Genomic DNA, 22003 nt, shown 5'->3' with positions numbered 1-22003 from the left:
ACGTACCCACAGGCCCTGCAGGCCATGGACAGGCTCAGAACTCCCCCTCTGCTCCTTGTTAGCTGTGCATGCTATAGGCAAGTTCCTCTTCCCTAAGACAAATGACAGCATGAAGTAGCCTAACTATTATGAGCCCATTTTACAGGTAAGGAAAATGAAACCCAAAAAGGCTAGGCTATTTGCCATACACAGCAGTGAGGGGCCAAGGGGCCACCAGAACCCAGGCTGCCTGGCTAGAGAACAGGCTCTTAACCCCAAACAGCAGGTGGAACGTAGGAGAAACCACCAAGATGCCTACTATGGGCAATTTTTTTGAGAGAGAGAGCTTGAACGGCAGGAGAGGGGCAGAGGGAGAGGGAGAGAGAACGTTAAGCAGGCTTCATGCCCACCACAGAGCCTGATGCAGGGCTCGATCTCCCCACCCAGAGATCACGACCTGAGCCTAAATCAAGAGTAGGATGCTTAACCCACTGAGCCACCCAGGCGCCCCCTTTTATGGGCAATTTTTTCAAAGCTCAGCATCCCAGGAACCAGGCTTCTTGAGAGAGTAGTAATGTCTCATATCGTGTTACTTGCAGTGATAATGATGCTAACTGCAGCGCACGAAGTGTGTCCTTCCTGAAACACTTCCGGGAAACACATTCTCCATTCAGGAAAAGAAACGCTCCTGACAGATCACGTGCCCTGTTGTGTTCTTTGGGCCTCAGTGTTGACCGAGGCTGCCAGCCCCACTCTCAGGGCTGAGAGATGCTGAAGGGGGGACTGGGCCCCGAGTCTGGGCTCTCAGAGTCCCATGAGCTCAGCTGTGACAAGGCCAACTCGCATCTCCCTGAAATTCCAGATTCTTCGCTTGCCATACATTTCTTCCAAGTCCTGTGGACCTTACACCTTGCCTGAGGCTTGGGGGGCTTTAGTTAGGTATCACCAGCAGTCTGTGCTCTGTGGTCCTGGCTCTCCTTGGGAAAAATCACGCAAACTAAAGCAATGCCATTCACGCCCTTCCCTGATCGATCTGCTGTATACTATTCACCTCCAGGGACAAACATGAATTAAGTCACACTGAATGCTCCTGGCAGAGACCCTGGGAAGTCAAGGGTTCTCAGACAATTTAAAAAATAGATATATAGATGGATATAATATATCTGATGTTTACTGAGCACCTATTATTGCTTGGCTCTGCTCTGAGGGCTTTACACGTATGATTTAAATGAATTCCCATAACAGCACACAGTGGCCCCATTTCATAGATGAGAATACTGAGGCTCAGAGATTTGAAGCAACTGATCCCAGCTAGGAGGTGGCAGGGCTCGAAGACCTGTGTCCCATGCAGGCGAAGAGGGGAAGGATGGAAGACTCAAAGGGAGAAGCACAGGAGTAGGAGGACAGGAGGAGCTCTTGGCCAGGTTTGGGGGTGCTGGCGGTTGTCTCTGGGACAGGTGTCCCAAGTGGGGTGTTCTAGGGAGAGGGGGGCAGGGGCCAGGAGCATGGCTTGGGCGCCCCCACTCACCTGCCTGCCGGCGCTGCTTGACACACTGCCCGCGGTTGGGGATGCCCTCGGCTATGTCCCCAGGACTCAGGATGTGACACTCGTAGCCCGAGGGGCAGAGGAGGGGTTCCGCCCCATCCTCTGTGGTGCTGCAGGCCTCGGCTGTGGGACAGACACATGAACCAGAGGGTCTGCCTCCCATCTGCACCCCACCTTCCAGGCTGTGCCTCGGGTCTCACTCACAGCGGCGTGTTCATGCACACACACACACACACGCACACCAACACACAGGGCAGTCCAAAGTCAAACAATCCCAAACACCCTCGTGCGCAGTGACCTACATACACGTTCACCTACACACATGCTCACACTTACAGTCATGTGTGTGCACGCACAAGAGCCTGACACATGCACACACTCACAGATACACACGTGCTCACACACCCAGATCCCATGCCTGTACACACGAATCCTGACACACATACGTGCACTCACATCTGCAGTCCCAGGCGTACACACACGCTCATGCACAAACCCTGACACACACACATTTTCACCACCATGGCTCTTAACACACACACACTCACACCTACAATCACACACGTTTGCACGCACGCAGATGCACATTCACACAGCACAAGAACAGCCCCACAGGTGCACGCACAGCCGCACACGCTCCCAGAGGCGGTCGTGCCCACGGATGTGTGCAGGGTCACGGCGAGAGCCACGCATACACAAGTGCACACACCGTACCCTCCAGTTCTCTAGACCCCGGGGCTGCCTGCCTGCTCTCCACCCACCCACAGAAGACCTCATCCTCAGGGAGCAGTGAACCCCTTATTATGATTTTAGAGATTTGAAAACCAACCCCAATCCCTTCCCTCTCAAGTCTCCATCCCGGCGTGGTGGGGGACGGGGAGGCCCCATTTGCAGGGAACGTCAAGCCCTATACTGTTCTGGGATTGTGAGAGCCGGGCCAAGCCCCAGCCGCCACCCTTCTACATATTGAGGTATTTGAGGGCAGACCGCCTGCTGGAGCAGAGGCAGCCTGAGAAGGAGGGACCCTGGCTCAGACGTCAGGTTGGGCTTCACCCTGCAGGTACCTTGCAACACCTCCTCAGGGCCATCCAGAAGCCAGCCGTTGCCACCAAGCCATCGAGGTTTCGGCTGCACTAGCCAATCTAAAACTAACCAAATAATACATGGTTAAATTGAGCCCTCCCCTCGCCCCGGTCAAGCAGCCAAGAAATGCCCCAGCCTCTGGGAGTGGGGGAGCCTACACTTCATGAAGAACACAGAGGCTGCCTGCCATATATTCGCCCTGCCTTTCAGTAACACAACTTTGAGTTTCCTCTAGGCACTGGGTGGCCAAGCTAGAGACTACATTTCCCAGCTTTCCTTGCAGCTAGGTATGGCCACATGACTGAATTCTAGCCAATGGGATGTGAGCCAAGGTGATGACACAACTTCCTCTCTTGCCCACGCATGGATGCCTGTTTGCTCTCCTCCCTCTGGCTTTCCCTCTTCCTGCAGCTGGGGAGCCACTTTGATCATGCAGAGCAACAATATGGAAGGAACCTGGGTACCTGGATGACTGGAGTGGAGCCACATACCCGCCATGAACCACCCATCTACGCTGGCCTATTAACCAAGAGAGGAGTAAATGCCTGATAGGTTGGACTCCTGGCTTCATGGGTCTTTGCGTCATACCAGCATAGTCTGCTCTGTGGCCAATATATTTTTAACAAAAAGAGCAACCCACATGGTAGACTGTAAAGCGTTCAAAATCCCAAAGCAGGGGTGGAGAGCCCAAATGTTTCCAGGGAGCAGGTAGGTAACATATATAAGAAAAGCAGGTCCCATAGGACCATGGCAAACTGGAGACAGACCCTGCCTCAGTGGGTCAGCTGCTGGTCAGCTCTGGCCAGCCATTCCCCATGTTCCTAGAGCTTGTATTTTTTTTTTTAAACTCTGTAGATATTTTTTAAAATACAAACTCCTGGTTTTTAAGTGTTGGTAATTTTTATTTATTTATTTTTTTAAATGTTTTATTTATTTATTCATGAGAGTCAGAGAGAGAGAGAGAGAGAGGCAGAGGCAGAGGGAGAAGCAGGCTCCCCACCCAGCAGGGAGCCCGATGAGGGACTCGATCCAGGACCCTGGGATCATGACCTGAGCCGAAGGCAGACGCCTAACCATCTGAGCCACCCAGGCGCCCCAGTGTTGGCAATTTTTAAAAATTTTATGCACTACAGGGGCGCCTGGGTGGCTCAGTCAGTTAAGTGTCCGGCTCTTGATTTTGGCTCAGGTCATGATCTCAGGGTGGTGATATCGAGCCCCAGGTCAGGCTCCATGCTGAGTATGGAGCCTGCTTGGGATTCTTTCTTTCCCTCTCCCTCTGCCCCTGCCCCCCCCCTTAAAAATAGTTTTATGCATTATGTAGATCAAATAAAACTGGTCTGGGATCACATTTATTTATGACCTCTGCTTTTGTTGGACTCCAAAATATGACAAAATAAAGAGGTTGGTGTGCTGTCTAGCACTTTTGAAGGTACATAGGTGGATTTTGGTAAAAATGCTGGTTAGCCTTTTCTTTAAAAGAGCGCAAGATGATTGTAAGACAGTTGCTCACAGCATGCAAACTGGAACAGAGGAGCAAATGAGCAGTTTGCAGCTTCCAACTGGAGGGATGACGTGAGGAGTTTCTGCAGGCTGATTTCCAGTCTTCTGCTTCTTCCCCCCTCCTTCCTACCACCTTGGACCCCGTGATAGAAAATGTTTTCAGTGTGAGTTTTTACCAAATAGGAAACTATTACTATTTCCTGTTTGTATTCTTTGCCTTGGTCAAAGGCTCCTGGGTAGCGGGAGATGTACATACACAGTTTGCTGCATTTTTAGAAACTGAAACTTGGTCAAGGTCTCCCCTTAACTTGCAGATGCCTAAAGGCCTGGAGGCTCAGGGTCTCCCCTCTCCGTGCCTCAGTAGAACTTCCTGGGATCACCTGTTAAATGAACCCCCTGCACCCAAGTCCTTATCTCAAGGCCTGCTTTGGAGGGAACCTACCTGAAAATTGCAATGAAGTGTGTATGCTGCTTACAGCAGGGCCTGGTGCATTTCAGGTCATCTGCTCACATTAGATCAGTGGTTCTCAATTTGGGGTGATTTTGTCCTCACGGAACATACAGCAAAGTCTAGAGATACTTTTGGTTGTCACAGTGTGGGGTGTGGGGACTACTGGCATCTCATGGGGGGAGGTCCAGGGATGCTACTCCACACCCCCACGGTGCCCAGGTCAGCCTCCACCCCACCCCAAACTAGAATTATCCAACCCCAAATGTCCAGGATGCCAAGGGTGAGAAACCCTGTGTTAGATGTTATTATTATAATTGTTACTATGACTAACGAAGAGCTGGACTGCTCTGCCTGGCCAGCAATAGCTAGGCGTTCACCGATTCATTGATTCATTCAATATTCATTGAGTACTTTTCAGGTGCCCCGAGACTAGTTCAGATGGTGGGCATCCAGCAGTGAAAGGGACCAAACTCTGCCTTATGGGGGCTGACCTGCAAGTGGGGAGAATAGTCAATGAACAAATAAAACACAATGTTCTAGATTGTACTATAAAGAGAAATTAAGCAGGGAAAGGAGGGTAAGGAACAACTACAGGAGAGTTTGCCATTTAGAGAGGGAAATCTTCCCTGAAAAAGTGACCACCTCTGGGCAAAGATCTGAAGTCGGTGAGGAAGTGAGCTGTGTGGGTGTTTGGGGGAAGGGTGTTCCAGGCAGTGAGGGACGCCCATTTATGGGCCCAGATGCAAGAGTAGAACCCCACGTCCCTGCAGTCAGGGCCTAAAGCAATGGACACTTCTCCACAGTCAGAAGACGGGATTGAAATACCAGCTTTGCCTATTGTGTGATCTTGGGCAAGCAACTCTGCTTCTCTGAGCTTCTGCGTCTTTAGCTGTAAAATAGGGCTGATAAAAGTCTCCACACCATAGGGCTGGGTGAGCATTAAATGAGATGATGTAGGGAAAGGCTATTGGGAATGTCATGAACAGCTGTATAGTTTGTGCACTGCTCAAAATCTGTGGGCATAGGTGGCAAGTAAGGCTAGAATCCTTGCTCACTGTCACAGTCCAAAGGAAGGGGCACCTTTTTTGACTTACCCACCCAGAGGGAAGTACCTTTATGTGCTTCCTCCACCAGGAGGGGGTGCCATGTTGTCATTTTTTATAAAGGGCCCTATAGAAGCCTTCCTGGCCCCGCCTAGTCCCTGGCCAAGAGACAGTGCTCAAACGCAAGTAGACTGTAATTACGAGCATTATTGAGGCTGTTGACTACCTTGTCACCACTGTGACCTCACCCCAAAGAAAACAAAGTGCAGTCATTCTTGCTTCGGCCTTGGGAGGAGGGGTTGGGCCTGCCTTCTCAAGCGGACTCCAGCAATTCAGCCCAGGGCCCCTAGAGGCCTCGCCCTGAGAGATGAGGTCCAAGAAGGCTGTTGTCACCTAAAGGCTCAGCCCCAAGCAGAACTGAGAGGGGAGGAGACTTTACTGCCCCCATCCTACCCACTTAGGGGCACCTTTTCTCCACCCTGGGGGATGCATTGCCCACCCTCTCCTCAGTATCCCCAGAGGCTCCCTCCCCCCCCCCAAAAAAACCTCTCCAGAAGGGATCTAAAACCCCTTCCCTTCAAAGAGAGTCCCTGAGGGCTGTTTCTCCCAAAGAAATTGCCATTAAGATTCAACAGACATCTTATTGATTATCTGCTCCCTGCCAATACAGCGAGTGTTCAGAGCCCTCCAGGAGCTGCACGGTCTCATTTCAGTCCTGTTTTACAGCTGGGGGCATTTCACGGGGTGGGGGGTGTGGACACCAGCTGGCCAGTGGACTTGAACCCAGGAGCCTGCGCTCCCACTGCCTCTCGGGGGCACACCGCATCCCGACTGCTGAGGTCCCAGGTCTCCACCTCCAATACTCCCGGGGCCAGGATCGCGAGGGAAGTGGGCCTGGTGGGGTCCGGGGGAAACTGGAGGACCCGCCGCCATCTAGGGGCACCTGGGGTCCCAGCAGATGGTGGCCCAGGGAATGCGGTCCAGGGTTTCTAAGAAAAGCCGGAGACCTGGATTTTTTTTTTTTTTTTAATGAGAAGTCGCCCCCCTCTTCTCAGGAGGGGGCATCTTCCCCGGAATGGGCCCCTCCCGGGCTGTGCGCGCTCAGGGCCGTGCCAGTTCCGCGGGCGCCTCGGGCACGCAGCGGCCCACCCCCGTTCTCCGGGGGCCCCCCACCCCGCCCCCCTCGCCCCCCGGGGCCCGGGCGCCTACCTGGCGGGGGCGGCACGGCCTCCAGGCAGGCGTAGGCACAGCCGTTGTAGCAGCAGCGCCGGTGCCGCGGGCACTCGGAGTCGGCCTGGCAGCGCGCCGCCTGGCAGGCGCCGGGGGGCAGCGAGCGCGGCGGCGGCGGGCAGCGGTCGGCGCGGGGCTGCCGGGGGCCCGCCGCCTCCTCGGCCTGCGGGGAAAGCGCGCGTCAGCGGCGGGGACCGGGGACACGGGGCCGCGCGGGGGCCGCTCGCCCCTGTCGCCGCCCGCCGGCGGGGAGCGCGCGCCCGTCTGCCCCGCGGCCCTGCAGGGGCAGATGTGCACGCTCGGGGATGCGTGTGCGCGGGTCTGCGCGCGCACACCTAGACACACGCACGCAGGTTTCTCCGTGCGTCTCTTACAAGCCCTGGGTTTGCGCGGAGCTTGGGCGTTTCCAGATCACAGAGACGATGAATAAAACCACACCACTTGGATAAAAAATCACACACAGGATACTGAGCGGAAGGAAAAAAAGGCCAAAAGAGAACTCAAAAGAGAACACACAGTGTAATTCCATCTATACTTTAAGCTCAAACACAGGCGAAGGTGACGTCTGGTGTGAGAAGTCAGCAGAGTGGTCACCTGGTGGGTGGGGACCAGGAGGGGCACCTCGGGTCTCTGGGGGCCGGCTGGGTTCTGCTTCCTGATCTGGGTGCTGGCTACACTGGGTGTGTTCACTTTGTGGGAAGCTGGACACGAGCTTTTCCCACTTTTTGATATTTTTTTCAATAAAAAGTTAAAAATCAGGTACAGTACTTAACAAGTAGGAAATATGGGCACATGACCAATAAAATAAGCATTTTAGAGGTGAGGTCGGGGACCTCTGTCACACCAGGCAACTCACACTGGGTCCCTCTGACACCAGACCCCGTCCATGCTGCGGACACCGTTCTGCTTCTGGATTTGAAAGTGGGCTGTGTGGAGGGCAGGTCTTACACATCCACACACACACACACACACACATCCACACACACACATGAGGTTCATTGGGAGAAAAACACCCTGGCTTGCCCGCCTCCTGGCCTGTGCCTAAAGTGCTCCTGTCATCTAAATCCCTACCTACCCTCTACCCCGCGCCCCTGCAAATGTATCCGTATTTCAAATTCCTGCCCTCCTGTACAAGTAAGTGATGCTCATCTACACACTGGAATCCTGTGCCCTTAGCCCGCTTCTGAAAAATTACCAAGATACAGTGGTGGGTGAGGAATATTAAGGTGCAGAACAGTTTGTATGCTACACACTTAACGATGTTTTAAGGTTAGCATATGCACACTCATGTAATACGTATAGGGTTAGCCTAGAACATTTTTGGAAGGATATCACAAGAATACACACAACACTGTTATCACAGATTGCCTTTAGAGAGGAGCATTCAGTTCTGAAGGCTAAGAGGATCTCTCTTCATTGCCTACTCATTTACCCTGCTTCAGTATGATTTTTGCCACACACACACTCTTTTTTTCAATTTAAAGAAGGCAATCAAAAATTTTAAAAACAAGAGAAGTACTTCTGAACAATTTTTGATGACAGGAAAACCACTTGTGTTAGTTAAAACAAAAAAAGAGCAAGGAACAAAATGGCATATGCCCTCTGACCTCAAGGGAGTAAAGAGAGGGAAGGTCAAAGATGTGTCGACGTCCTCCCCCAGCACCCCCCCCCCCACCGCTACCCTACTACGGCTGTTAACGGTGGCTGCCAAGTCCATGCGCTGCTCCCAGTGACCTGTAGGGGGCGTCGGGTCACCGAGGACAAGTACCAGACCAGGTGCATCTTGGAATTTGTGCAAGCACAAGGACCAGCGGGTTTTCAAACTACCTCCCAGGGAGCCCAGTGGGCTTAGACGGAGGGCACGAGAGGGAAGAAAGCAGTGACCAAGTGGGGCAGGGGCAGCCTGGGGAGGATGGGGCTCATGGCCCCACCCCAGCTTCTCCCAGAGAATTCATGTTTTCTCCCATAGATATGTCGGTCATTTAATTTGTGAAATGTAAAAACGAACACAAACCCAAGAATTGGCTTCTAAGGAAATGAAGGCTTCAGGAGATTGGTGGTTCTCCCCCAAAACAAAGGGGAGACCAGAGCCTAGATTTTCAAGCTGGTTCAGCCTTTTCACGACCCCTGCTCAGACCAGTCCTTGTAATTCCTGTATCATCATGAGTAATTTTCAAGCTGCAAGCAGGGGACATAATCCCACACCATTAGCTCTTAGTTCATTTTCTTCAGAATTAACAAAATTGGACTCATGTTGGGGTCCGACCATTTTCATCCTAATCGAATGTGACAGCTATCCCGGCCTCCTCGGGAAGGTGACGAGGCCGGTGTGCATGTGGTCAGGAGGCCCGGTGGGATTTTCCCGCTAGCCTGTTTGTATACGAGGCCTCATTTACAGACCTCACTGGAGCCTGCAGATCAGAAGTGAAACACTGTTTCTCCCCCCAGCCCCCCTCCCCGCGCCTCCCAGTCTGGCTTCCTGGTCCAGGGACATTAGGAGGCCCACGGGGTGCGGGGGGGGGTGCAGAGAGATTAATTTTAGATGTGGCCCTGCTCTCCTCTCCCAGGAAAATTCAAACGTTCGTCTCCCAGAATTTGGAGAGAACAAAAGAGATAAGCGCCTTAGAAGTCAAATCTCCAGAGTTATTTACGGTGCGGCCCAAACAACAGATGGTCGTGGGTGATAAAGAACTGATTTCACCAAGGGGCCCAGATTAAAGGATTAAATGTTTGGGAAAATATTTCATGTCATGCAAGGTGATGCTCAAAGAGGGTCCTGAAAAAAAGATGTTTCCCAGAGTTCTGAGGAAGATCTAACTTTTATCAGAGAGATAAATAGATCACCCTCCCACCCCCACCCCATGGTGTCCCAGCCCGGGGAGGACAAAGGGTTAAAGGTCAGATGGAGCTGGCTGGCCCCTCCTACCCCCAGCCCCTCCACTTCCTAGACTCACCCCCTCCCTTGCTCATTCCCGGTTCGGCTGTCTTGGCTTCTCTGAGGTCCCTGGAACAGTCCCACCTCTGGGCCTTTGCACGGGCTGTGTCTCCTGCCAGAGACACCAGCCTGGCTCTGACCTCACTTCGCCCAGGTCTCTACTAACACGTGCCCTCCCCCTGCACTGCACTGCCTGTTCCCCTCCACCTGAGTTTTGTTCCCACCTGTGACCCTGGGGATGATGTTGTTGAAGACCAGGCCGCCGCTTGCTGGTGGTTCCCCAGACCTCCCTCTAAGGGCTTCTGTGTCGGACTGATCAATCCGTATGCACAGCGGCCCTGTGTGGTGGGCGCTCCTGTCCGGGTGGCCTTCACTCACTGGGAGCCGTCCCTCTGTATCGGATCCATGTGGCACCTCTTACCCAGCTATTTACTATCCACACTGAGGGTGACGCCCCTGAGGCCCAGAGAATGAAAGGTCTGCCCGAGGCCATAGGCTGAGAAGGGTCATGAGCCTAAGGATTCCATTCCTCTGTCCCAAAGCCCAAGTAATGGATCCCAAGTATAAATCTAGAATCAGTGGCCTTGATTTCTGAAGTTTGCTCAGACCCCTTACTCCTCCTGGCCCTTCCACACACTGTTCCCTCCCCTCGCCAACTTTCCCCAGCTGAAGCCTCTTCCTCCTTTGGAGCAAGAACTTAGGAGCTGCATCTGATGTTCGAAAAGTACCCAGATGGATGGAGCTAAGCCCGTGGCTCATAAACAGTTCAGCAGGGATCTAACTCAGGCTTAGGAACTAGACAAGTCTGCACTTGTTTGGAGTTTTTTTGTTTTTGTTTTTGTTTTTAATTTATTTAAATTCAATTTAGTTAGCATATACTGTATTGTTACTTTCAGAGGTAGAGTGCAGTGATTCACCAGTTGCATACAACCCCAGAGCTCATTCCATCACATGCCCTCCTTACTGCCCATCACCCAGTTAACCCATCCCCCCAGCCACCTCCTCTCCAGCAAACCTCAGTTTCCTGGAGTTAAGAGTCTCACAGTTTGCCTCCCTCTCTGTTTTTGTCTTATTTTATTTTCCTTCCCTTCCCTTATGTTCATCTCTTTTGTTTCTGAAATTCCACATGAGTGAAATCATATGGTATTTGTCTTTCTCTGACTTATTTCACTTAGCGTAATACCCTCTAGTTCCATCCACGTCCTTGCAAATGGCAAGATTTCATTTTTTGATGGCTGAGTAGTATTCCATTGTATATATATACCACATCTTCTTTATCCATTCATCTGTCGATGGACATCTGGGCTCTTTCCATAGTTTGGCTATTGTGGACATTACTGCTATAAACATTGGGGTGAAGGCGTCCCTTCGGATCACTATGTTTGTATCTTTGGATAAATACCTAGCAGTGCAACTCCTAGGTCGAAGGGTAGCTCAATTTTTAACTTTTTGAGGAACCTCCATACTGTTTTCCAGAGTGGCTCTACCAGCCTGCATTCCCACCAACAGTGTAGGAGGGTTCCCCTTTCTCCGCACCCCCACCAACGTCTGTCGTTTCCTAACTTGTTATTTTGAGCCATTCTGACCGGTGTGAGGTGGTCTCTCATACAAGTCTGGGATCAGGAAAACCACTGATTTATCTGAGCCTCGGTTTCCCTCATCTGCAAAATGGCCATGAAAGTCACACCTGCTGCATGCGTTTGTGTTGGGAGCTCGAATCTGTGCCACTGGCAACACCAACCTGTTGGAATTAGGCTTACTTTTCTTATTGTCGACTTGGCAGCCTTGGAAGCCTCCTGCCCCACAGCCAGGGGTCTGTCAGCTCAGGGTAGCTTTGGTCTTTCACCTCCCCAGGTCTTCCTTTCTTCCTGCCTCCTTCCTGCCCTCCATCACTCACAGGATGGTTTAGGTCTGAGGCTGAGGCAGATGCTAAAGAAACCTGAGAGCTTGTCCCTGCCCCCCGAGGAGTCTGGACCTAGCTGCGAACTGAAGACACACCTCCAGGAGATGCTCAAGCAACAACACCATGTGGCACTTGGCAGCCTCGTCGTGTCTTTGTCAGACGAGGGCAAACAACCGGCAGAATTCCTAAAAGGAAGGGAGCGTGTGGGAACAGCCTTGCCCAGCGCCGGGGATGCCCTGAAGTAGCGTCCACCCCCACTCTGTAGTTACGATCACCGTCCCCATTGTACGGGTGGGGGAACTGAGGCACATAGTCACCACCCCGGAAGGTGTGGCCAGGCCCGGAACCTGGGCGTCTGATCCATAAGAACAGCAGGGTAGGCAGCATTTACGAAGCTCCTACTGTGTGCCAACGCTGAGCTGAGCTAGGTGCTCACATACTAAATCTCACTGAATCCTCACACAAGCCTCCAAAGCTGCTTCTGTTATTAACACACTTGACAGATGAGGAAATGGAGGCACAGAAACATGACGGTCACTTGCCCCAGGCCACCCAGCTGGTGAGCAGCAGAGACAGGAGTCACACCTGGGTCTGTCCTGCGCTGGGAGTCTGGACCTGAGGAGCAGCTTCCCACCCTTGCCTGTGAGTCCCCTCCTGCTTGGTCAGCTCGGGGGGGCCCCCCCACATACGCCCCCACCACCTGCCTGCCCGTGGGCCAGCCCCAGCTCAGGACACAGTCATAGAACCACCTCGCCCAGGTACACATTCTAGAAAGAACTCATCCTAGCCCTCATCCTCTGCAACCCCGTCAGCCCTGCCCTCCCTGTCCACTCAGCGGAAAATAAAATAATGGCATGTCAAGTCCCCCGGACAAACGAGGGGGCTCAGCCCAGACTGACAACATCCTTCATGAAAATCCCAGGGCAACCTGTGACTTCCATCTCTTATTTTCATTCCTGCTAAGGGAGGGTATTGCAAGTCCATGTCCAAACAGCTGCTGTCCAAACACATTTACGGTACAGTGTAGACAATAAGTTTCCAGTTCTGTATGCCTTACCTGGATAAAAATGACTCCCTTAAGGTTTCCCACCGGGTGGCTATGTTTTTTTCACCCCTCAGGGAGATCGTTCTGGAGGCCTCTGTGGGTCTGCATTGCCATTCTGCTGCTGATACCCTCAGGAAGCACATTAAGGAGACACCAGGTGTGGACTCTTTCAGTGGAAAGCCCAATTCTTCAAGTTCAAGTCTGGCTTCTACTGAGGCAAACAGCCTGGTGTCCAACCAAAGGAGGCTGGATAAAGAAATAATTGCCCATCTGTACCATGGAACACCATAGAAGCCTTTGAAAAGAGGACACAGAGCTACCGGATCAACATAAGGAACAATATATCAACATATACTGTTCAGTGAAAAACACAAGGTAGAAAACAGTACCAATAAACCAGACACAAATTCCAGAGAGTGGAGGATTGCGTTTACACGAAGTGTCCAGAACAGACAAATCCACAGAGACAGAGAACAGACTTGCAGCTGCCAGAGGCTGGGGGAGAGGGGAAGGGAAACCCCTATTAGTGGAGACCGGGCTTCCTTTCCGGGTGATGGAAATGCTTTGGCACTACATAGAGGCGGTGGTCGCACATCATGAATGTGCTCCATGTCACAGAATTGTACACTTTAAAATGGTTAATTTTACATTATGTGAATTTCATCCCAATAAAAAATTTTTTCAACAGTAGGAATAAATACCATTAAGGAAAAAATGTGTGAGTCTAACTGTTTCCTGGAAAAGTCTAGGCGCACACACGCCAAAATGTCAACAGAGCTTATGTCTTGGAGGAAGAATTTAGATCTTTCTTACGTGGTTATAACTTTCTGTATTGTCTGACTTTCTTTTACAGTAAACATTATTTTTATAACAAGGAAACAATTTCACACCACTTCCATTTAAGGAGAAAGAATCCAATCTCCAAAGCTGCCCCAATTTACCCGTATCCCTCCCTCTGTGCTCTCCACCCCCTTCATTCCGCGTGCAAGAGCTTTACCCTTCTTTGGAATGTTCCAGTGACTTAGCGGCCAGACCAATAAAAGTGCACCCCAGGACTGATGTGCTTGGTGCCGGAAGAAAGCCAATTTTCCTCTAAGCATTACTCGCTCTTCCTCTGGAATTTGGACGTCAAAGTTCTAAAAATATGTCTCTCCTTGGAACAGAGGCTTCGAGTTCAGTGTGCCTTGATGAATGCCATTTCCTGACGCCCTGGGACCTCAGCGCTGGGCTCAGGGAGCGGAACTGGGTGCACCGCTAAGGGGACTTCCTCAGGGAGGTACTCAAAAACCCGGATCTCACGCCAGGGATGACCCCATCGCAGTGCATGACCAGAGCAAGCCAGCGTCCACGCGCCCTGCTGTGCACAGGAAGTCTTCTGGAACTTTCCGTCCCCTCCTATCCTGTTCTGGGAGGTTTTAGCGTAATTTATTCCTTCACTTCATGGTACATTCATAGTTCCCAGGCCGAGGCACTGGGAATGCCAGGCACTGGGCTAGCTCCGAGGGCAGCTGAGCTGGACCAGAAGATGTCCCTGCCCTCACATGGCTCAGTTCCAGGACGAGTGACCGACCCCAAACCAGACCTCATACAGATAAAGCAAATAAATTGCTTTTTTTTTGGTTTGTTTGTTTTGGTCATCTGCAAAAGTAGTTAATGAAAAACTAAAGCCACAGTAAAAAAAAATAATCATGCAGATAATAGTAATGGAGCTAAATGCTATGAAGAGGTCGGGACAATATGCAAACGTGTAAGGGAACGGCCTTCTGAGAAGAGCGTGAAGCTAAGACCAATTATGACCAGGGTGGGTGCCTGGAGCAAGCACTGGGAACGCTTGCCTGGCATGCTGGGGACAGCGGGGACCAGGGTCCAGGGCCCTGGCCACATGGATCCCGTGGACCTTCAGAATCCCTAAGATGTTGTACCTTGGGTTTCCAATGTACCCTTTCTTTAGAATGAATGTGGTAAAACAGATGTAATATAAAATTTGGCATTTTAACCATTTTTAAGCGTACAATTCAGTGGCATTAATTCACAATATTGGGCAACATTCACAATATTCTAAGATGTTGATGCTTACATCACCCGAACAGAGATCCTGTTCTCATCAAGCAGTTCCTCCTCATTCCCTGCCCCTGGCCCCTGTAGCACCTCTAGTCCACCGTCTCTATGGATTTGCCTCTTCTGGACGTTTCGTAGAGATGGATCATACGGCACGTGGCCTTCTGTGACTGGCTTCTTTCACTCAGCATGTTTCCAGGGCTCATCCATCCTGTCGCAGGTGTTAATACTTCATTCCCATTTTCATGGCTGGATAATATTCCACTGCGTGGAGAGGTCATATTTCGTTTCCTTATTCGGAGCTTCTGGACCTTCGGGCTGTTTCCAGCTTTGGCTGTCTTGACTAGTGCTGCTCGAACAGTCACACACTTTCCCTCTGCTCGCCTGCCTGACTCCCTCTTGCACGCACACTCCCAGGTTATAACCACACACAGCCTGGATGCTTCTTCCCTTGCTCATTTCCACCTGGGATTAATTTCAGGACTGGAACCTCAGTTGCGGGAGCCGGGTCCAGAGAGGAGAAAGTGATTTGCCCAAGGTCACCCCCAAAGTCACCCTATCCAGTTACTCTTTCTTCTTTCCCTCCATCTACCCACTCACCCAGGCCGCCGGCTCACCCCTCCCCTGCCCCATTCTTAAAATGTTTCTGCATGCCTGTGCTGTGCTAGGCTCTGTGCTAGACACTAGGCCATGGCCAAGCCTACAGTGGGGTTGTCTCACCTCCGCAGGCCTCGTCCCCTCCCCCGCCCCAGGGAGGAGCCACGGGGCCTTGGCCAGGAACATCCCAGGGCCCAGGTGCGGCCCCTGCTCCCCTAGGTGGAGGCATCCTAGAGGTCCTGTTGATGGGGTCCCGCAGGGGAGTGATCTCACATCTTTCAAGGAGCAAGGGAAGTCCCCAGCCAGGACACTCCTCCCCAGGGCCTCGATTTCCTCATCCGGAAATGTCCATCATCGGGGTGCTAGTTGTAAGCCCCAGCAGCCGACTATGGTGGTGCCCAGAAGCAGACTGTAGGAGTATCCCAGGGCTGCTCTAACAAAGTACCACAAGCCAGGGGCTGAAAACACCAGAAACGTACTCTTGCAGCTCTGGAGGCCAGAAGTCTGAAATCAAGGTGTTGGCAGGGTTGGTTTCTTCTGGAAGCTCCGTGGGAGCTGCTGGCTTCCGGTGGCTCCTGGTGACCTGACATCCCTTGGCCTAAGGACACACCCCTCCAATCTCTGCCCCTGTCTTCACCTGGCCTTCCCCCTGTGTGTCTGCTTCTGTGTCTCTTCTCCTCTCTTCTCACCAGCCACATGATTAAGGGAGGGCCCCCCTTACTCCCGTACATCCTCATCCTTTACAACAACACTGTTTCCAAATAAGGTCACGTTTACAGGTACCAGGGGTTAGGATTTGAACATGTCACTTTTGAGGGACACAGACCCAGCACACAGAGCTGAGACTAGGACTCTAGTGCAGGGCATGCCCTTGGGAGGGGTCCCAGGAAGCTCCAGCAGGCGGGAAAGTAAGGCAGGGAAGGGGCAGGGCCCACCCAGGGAGGGTTAGTACGCAGGAGACTGGAGGGGGCGCCGGAGCTCAGACCCAAGGGAAAACTCTGAGAAACTGGGCAGACCGCTCCTCAGAGGTGTCCCACCCACGGAGAAGGCGCTAGGGTCTGTCCTTCAGTTCCATTTCCTCCCGTGGTGTAAACCCCCCCCCAGCGTCTTGGCCTGTCCTGGGTGCAAGCTGAGCGAGCCCCGCCCCCCACCGGAGAGATACGGTCTTCCGACGGGTGCAAGCTGGGCGAGCCCCGCCCCCCACCGGAGAGATACGGTCCTCCGATGACTCTTGCTAACTGAACAAAAAATAAGAGATGCGATAGAAGGTTCTGGAGCTCCCAGAAGTAACAAGGGGAAGGAGAGCCAGCTTGGGGAGACTGAGGAAGCCGGGTCGCAGGGCAGGGGCTGGTGGCCGGCTCCTACGGGGCCCAGAGCTGCCCGCGCACGCGAAGGGGTCCTGGTGGGGCAGCACGCCTCACAAAGCATCCTGCTGCTGCAGCCCCTCAAGGCCCCCTCTGCTGGGCAGGCCCTCTGGGGCAGGGTGCAAACTGCCCAGCCGTTTCTAGCTGAGGGGATAAAGCAGACTCAGCCACAGTGACACGCTGCTGTGTCTCGAAGTCCTCGGGCAGTCGGACGGACACAGGGTTCAGGAAGAGCCCAGGGCTCTTCCAGGGACCAGCCTCGCTGTCCCCCTGTGATGAGAGCGCCCCCCGTGAGTGCGGGTGGGGGGCCAGGAGCAGGGCAGGGCCGTGCAGCAGCCCCTCCGTGCACGGGGCTTCAGCACACGGACAGACAGACACTAATAACCACGAGAGCAGACAGAATGGTAAGAAGTAGCACAACCACGAGCAGGTGACACAGTTCTAGTAAGGAGCACCTACTTCCTTTTTAATATAAATTATATAATGATAAGCTCACAGAATTTAATTTTAATAAGGGCACTGTTGAACTCTCCAGAGTGGGTACGAGCTGGCTTCAGCACACAGCCAGACACCTGCCCCACAGCCCTCCAGGGGCCATGGCCAAGGCTGCAGACCTGCCTCAGTCTGGGGTGGGGGCGGTGGGTGCTGCATGCGAAAGTCATGCTTCTGAGTGTGGGGGAGCTGTTTCCTATATTCCTAATTTCCCTGTTGGACATTTGCAAGGGCCCTGGAGGTCATCTGGTCCTCTGCCTTCATTTCGCAGGTAATGACCAGAGAGGGGCAGTGAGTGGCCCAAGGCTGCACGGCTCATTAGAGATGTCACGGAGATGAATCCCTGGGCCTGGTGCCCACAAGTCAACAGCCTGTATCCCTCCCCAGGTGCTTTTTCTGAGGCCGGTTTTTGGCACAAACCTCTCCTGTGTCCAAGCACTGGGGAGGGGCGCTGGTGTCTGCTGATAACCGGGGAGAGCTCCAATCTGGGGAGGGGCAAACACGAAGCACTTGTGTTCTGGCAAATGGTGGCGAGAAGCAGTGTGGTTTCTGAAGCCCACCTCCCCGGCCCCCATGCACATTGTCCCCAACTGCCCCACCTCCCCGTTCCTCCTAGACAGATGCCGCAGCATCTGCTTCTATGACATGCTGGGACAAAGCAGGGATCAGACCAGATGATGTATTGGAAATCCCTTTGTGGTCCTAGAACCAAAGTGCTAACTACCCTGGAGGACTAAATAGTCCTGTCGGGCCAGCAAAGAGTATGGGGGTGTCAAACCCGAGAAGGGCCTCTCTCCCTCCTTGCACAAACAAACCCTCTCCTGTAGTAAGGACTACCCTTTCAGGGGCTCCCAGAGGCACTGTTTTTGCCTCAGTACCTCTGCCCACATTGAATCTTCTTCCAGGAATGTCCTTCCTCCCAATTCTTAAAAGTTCTTCAACATCTGGCCAGGGTCTCACCTCTTCCAGGAAGCCTTCTGTGATTACACTGTCCCATACAAGCTCTCCCTTCTCCAAACAACTACCATCATTTCACTTGCTACCACTCCCAGCGGCTGCCTGCCTGACCTGCAGAATGTGAGCCTAGGGGGCTAAGATTAGTCTCAATACAGTTTCATGCATCTCACCACGGCAGCAGTCATTAAACATTCCCCTTTCCCACTTATCTGGCAAACTCCTATTCATCCTGCAAAGCCCAATGTTGAATGCCCCCCAACCCTGGAAAACCCTCCCTGACTCTTGCATAAATGCCTGGAGTTCACTTGCCAGCTCCAAAATCCTGAAAGCCCAAGGGGAGAAGGCCAATGGAGCCGTTGGTATTTTTGAGGGGTTTTTGGTCTCCTGACACTTGCAATGCTTCAGAGGCAAGCAGAGTAATCCCCGAATGCAGCTCAAAGTTGGCTCAGGTCAGTCCCCATTTCCAGGCACCAAATTCTGGTCCAGGAATCTATTGCTGTTAAACAAACCGTCCCAAGCTGAACCCATTCTTCTGTGCTTCCAATGCATTTGCCCATACTGTACTCACATGAATGTACTGAGCACCAAGCTAATGGCAGGCACCTGGCATGGCACCAGGAACCCTGCACTGAATGAGACAAAATCAGGCCTCACCCTGAGGAGCCTACATTCCACCTGCGGAGGCAAGCACTAGCCAATCTCAGGATGATTTAATGAAGTCACCAAGATGCTCTGAGCACTTGCTAGGTGTTAAGTGCTTCATGCATTGTGAGTCATTTCACCCTAAGAGCACCAGAGTCCATTCCTTGAACCCTCCATGCCTCTGTGCTCCCTGTGCGGGAGGCGGAGGACGCTAAAATTACGCCCTCCCTCCCCCACTCTCTCTCCTAGTCCCCTCCCTGCTTTAGTTCTCTCCTTGGCACTTGTCACCAAACACACTATGTTTTCCTTATTCCTTACTCACGCTCTGCCTCTCTCACTAAATCATGAATTCCCCGCAGCAGGAGAGATCTGCGCTCCGTGTGCCCACAGCCTAGGACGGTGCCTGGTCAACAGCGGTGATCAAATGCATTTGTCAAAGGGAATGCATTGCTCTTTCTTTTTCAGATGAGATCACTGGTGCTCAGAGATGTCAAGCACCTCACCCAAAGTCACACAGCTGGTGAGCAGCAGAGGCTGGGTGCAAACCCAGACACCTGCCTCTAAGGTGCATGCTTCTTCCCACTCGCTACACTGAGCTGTCCCTTCATACCACCACCACATGTCACCCAACTGCCTTCTCCACTTGACTATGTCACCCCCGAGGGTGGGAGCTGGTATCTCCATCTCGTCCCCACAGGACCGCACACAGTGCCTGGCCTGGAGCAGTTTCCACTGTTTACTGAATGAGTAAATAACCTCATAAATGTCTAATTATATTTCATAAACATTTGGTTATTGATTGAATCAACACTCAGTTTCAAGTCTCTGGAGTCTTAAATCGGGTGCTGTCAGGAGAAAGTCTATTTGGTAGGCGAAAGCATGTCCCAATCCCCCTGCACATTTTTGGTGCACCCTTTGCTTGTCTACTTACAGACAAGGAGCCTTCTGAGAGCGGTGAGTTCATCTGCCAACTCCCCCCCCCTGCCCCCGGCACAGTCCCATAAAGACGCTGCCCTGCCTGAGTTTGGGGGGAGCACCTGCAGAACATACAGCATCTGGGGGTCGCCTAGCCAGCCCCTCCCCGCCTCTCCCTCCTGGGCACTTACGCGGGACTTCTCGGCCAGCCTAGTGTACAATGCCCGTTTCCAGAGATTCTTGGCAGAGCCGGCTTCAAGGAGAAGCAGTAGGAAGCATAGAGCCCAGATGACCTTCCTTCTGCCGCTGCCCATCCTGCGGCTGGAAAAAGGCATTTCCTCCCACATGTTCAGGGAAGAGGACCCTCTGGCCGGGTGGGTCCTGTAAGTGGGGAGCCAAAGTGTGCACGGTCCGCCGGACTCTCAGCTCCACTCAGCCGGGTCGCTGGGATCATGTGTCAGCGCCCAGCACGTGCCCCCACCCCTACCCCACCCCCGATGGTGGCCGGCCCGCCCGGTTATTTTTAGCTGGCCCCTATAACATCTGGCCCCAGAGGCTCCACCATAGACGTCTGCAGCCCAGGCAGTTCAGATGGTGGAGGCAAAAGGAGGGGGCACCGGGCTGGCTTGGAGACGTGGCCGGGAGTGGCCCTGTCCCACTGGGATAATGAGCACTTCCTGGCAGGCTGGGGCGGTCTCTTCTCCCAGAGGAGGTGTGCTGGCTGCGGGGCTTGGCGGGGGCCGGGTGGGGGCGGGCACGCAGGGGAACCAGCCCAGCAGGGTGGGTGGGGGTTCGCGGCTTCTACCTCGTCCAAGTTTTGAGCTGAGCTGACAAACCGTCTGCCCGTAGAAGCTTCTTCGGGAGACCGGTGCTGGATGGGGACTGGCTAAGCACGTGGCCGTGGGAAGAAGACTCACCCCCTTGAACCCTGCTGTCCTTCTCCCTCGTGTGTGCGTGCCCACAGTTATGTCGTGTGTTCCTAGGGAGAGCTCAGTGACGTTTTGACTGTGACCCGGGTCACACGCCTTGTGAGTGTGTGTCGGCCTGTGTGTGTTCTGTACACATACATAAAGTGCTATGCTCAGTATCTAATATTCTGCCGCCTGCTCGAAGCAACCCCCTCTGTGATGCCCATTTCACAGATGGGGAAACAGAGGTACAAATCTACAAATACGTGCCTGAGGTCAGGCAGCAGGTAGCCGAGTTGGCTCGGCCCCAGGCCCGTCTGACCACTGTGACCTACCGTCAGGAAAGCAAAAGGGACCCGGGCCCCAGACTTAGCCACACCCGGGCGGCATCCCAGCTCAGCCGTGTCTGCGTGGTGCTGGGAAAGCCTCCCCTAGTTCTTTCAACCGTGACACTAGGTTTGTGGTCTTAGCTACGGTGGCAGGAGGAGCGCCGACACCCCCAAGGGGGATGTGAGCTCTGCAAGGTCAGGCATCTCTTACTGTCTGCACAGGGCCTGGCCTGCATCAGCCCTCAGCAAGTCCTGGCTCGGGGCACGGAGTAAGTTTAGCCATCAGGACGACCCTGCAAGGAAGTATGCCTCGTCTGCAGATGAGAGATGGAGGGCAAAAGTCAGTCCCAGTACAAGACACAGGCCTGGCACACCGTAGGTGCTCAATACATGTTCTTCAGCTGAGAAATCAGCTCCGCAGCAGTATTCGGATCCCAGGGACCCAGGCGCCGAGCTGGGACCCGTCCGTTCATTTCTTGCAGTGATTAACTTATAAAAATGACCTTTCAAAGCCTTCAGGACAGGAGGGGTGACACCCGGTGACACATGTGCTCCAGGTTTGATATGGAAGGAGACAGGCTCTGAGGAGAGAAGTAAACATTGAACAAACCTGCCCAGGAGACCAGCCGCTTTCCTTTGATCAGATACGAGGCGGGATCCTGGCCTGACAGCCAGGCTGGATGGCCCTGCGGGCGCCCACGAAACCAGCCAGGGTCTGTGGCCTGCAGGGACTGGGGGGCCGTCAGCTCCACCCGGGTTTCGGCCAGGCCCCAGAACTTTATGTTCCAGCCGGCGGAGGTCTTTCTAGTTTATCTGAGCTCTGGAGACCTGGATTTGATCCCGAGCTTCGTGGGCTGTCGTCCCAGGATTCACCGACCCATGAGTGTGACTTCCTGCAGATCGGGGGTGGGGAGGTTTCCTCTGGGAAAGCCTTGGAGTGGGGGAGGCATTTATCAAGTCTGCTCTGAGTGAGGGGCCCACTGGGGTCTGATAGCGGCTGCCTGCCAAGGGCTTCTCTCCCTCTGG

General features: G+C 53.2%; 1 protein-coding gene across 1 annotated transcript in view; it reads right to left on the bottom strand.

Moving 5' to 3' along the window:
* The window catches only part of WFDC1 (WAP four-disulfide core domain 1), a 26592-nt gene extending 6469 nt beyond the window's left edge, over positions 1-20123 (bottom strand). Inside the window, exons 1-4 of the mRNA XM_021702567.1 lie at positions 19932-20123; positions 6812-6995; positions 2590-2673; positions 1508-1648 (exon numbers count right to left, since the gene is read on the bottom strand). Coding sequence (XP_021558242.1) covers positions 1508-1648; positions 2590-2673; positions 6812-6995; positions 19932-20087 — 565 coding nt within the window. The 5' untranslated portion in view covers positions 20088-20123. The remainder of the gene's footprint in view (positions 1-1507; positions 1649-2589; positions 2674-6811; positions 6996-19931) is intronic.
* Between the last annotated feature and the right edge of the window lie 1880 nt (positions 20124-22003).

The sequence above is a fragment of the Neomonachus schauinslandi genome, chromosome 16 (genome assembly GCF_002201575.2).
Source record: "Neomonachus schauinslandi chromosome 16, ASM220157v2, whole genome shotgun sequence".
Taxonomy (NCBI): Eukaryota; Metazoa; Chordata; class Mammalia; order Carnivora; family Phocidae; genus Neomonachus; species Neomonachus schauinslandi.
The sequence above is the reverse complement of the archived record's forward strand: the minus strand, read 5'-3'. Positions and strand labels throughout refer to the sequence as shown.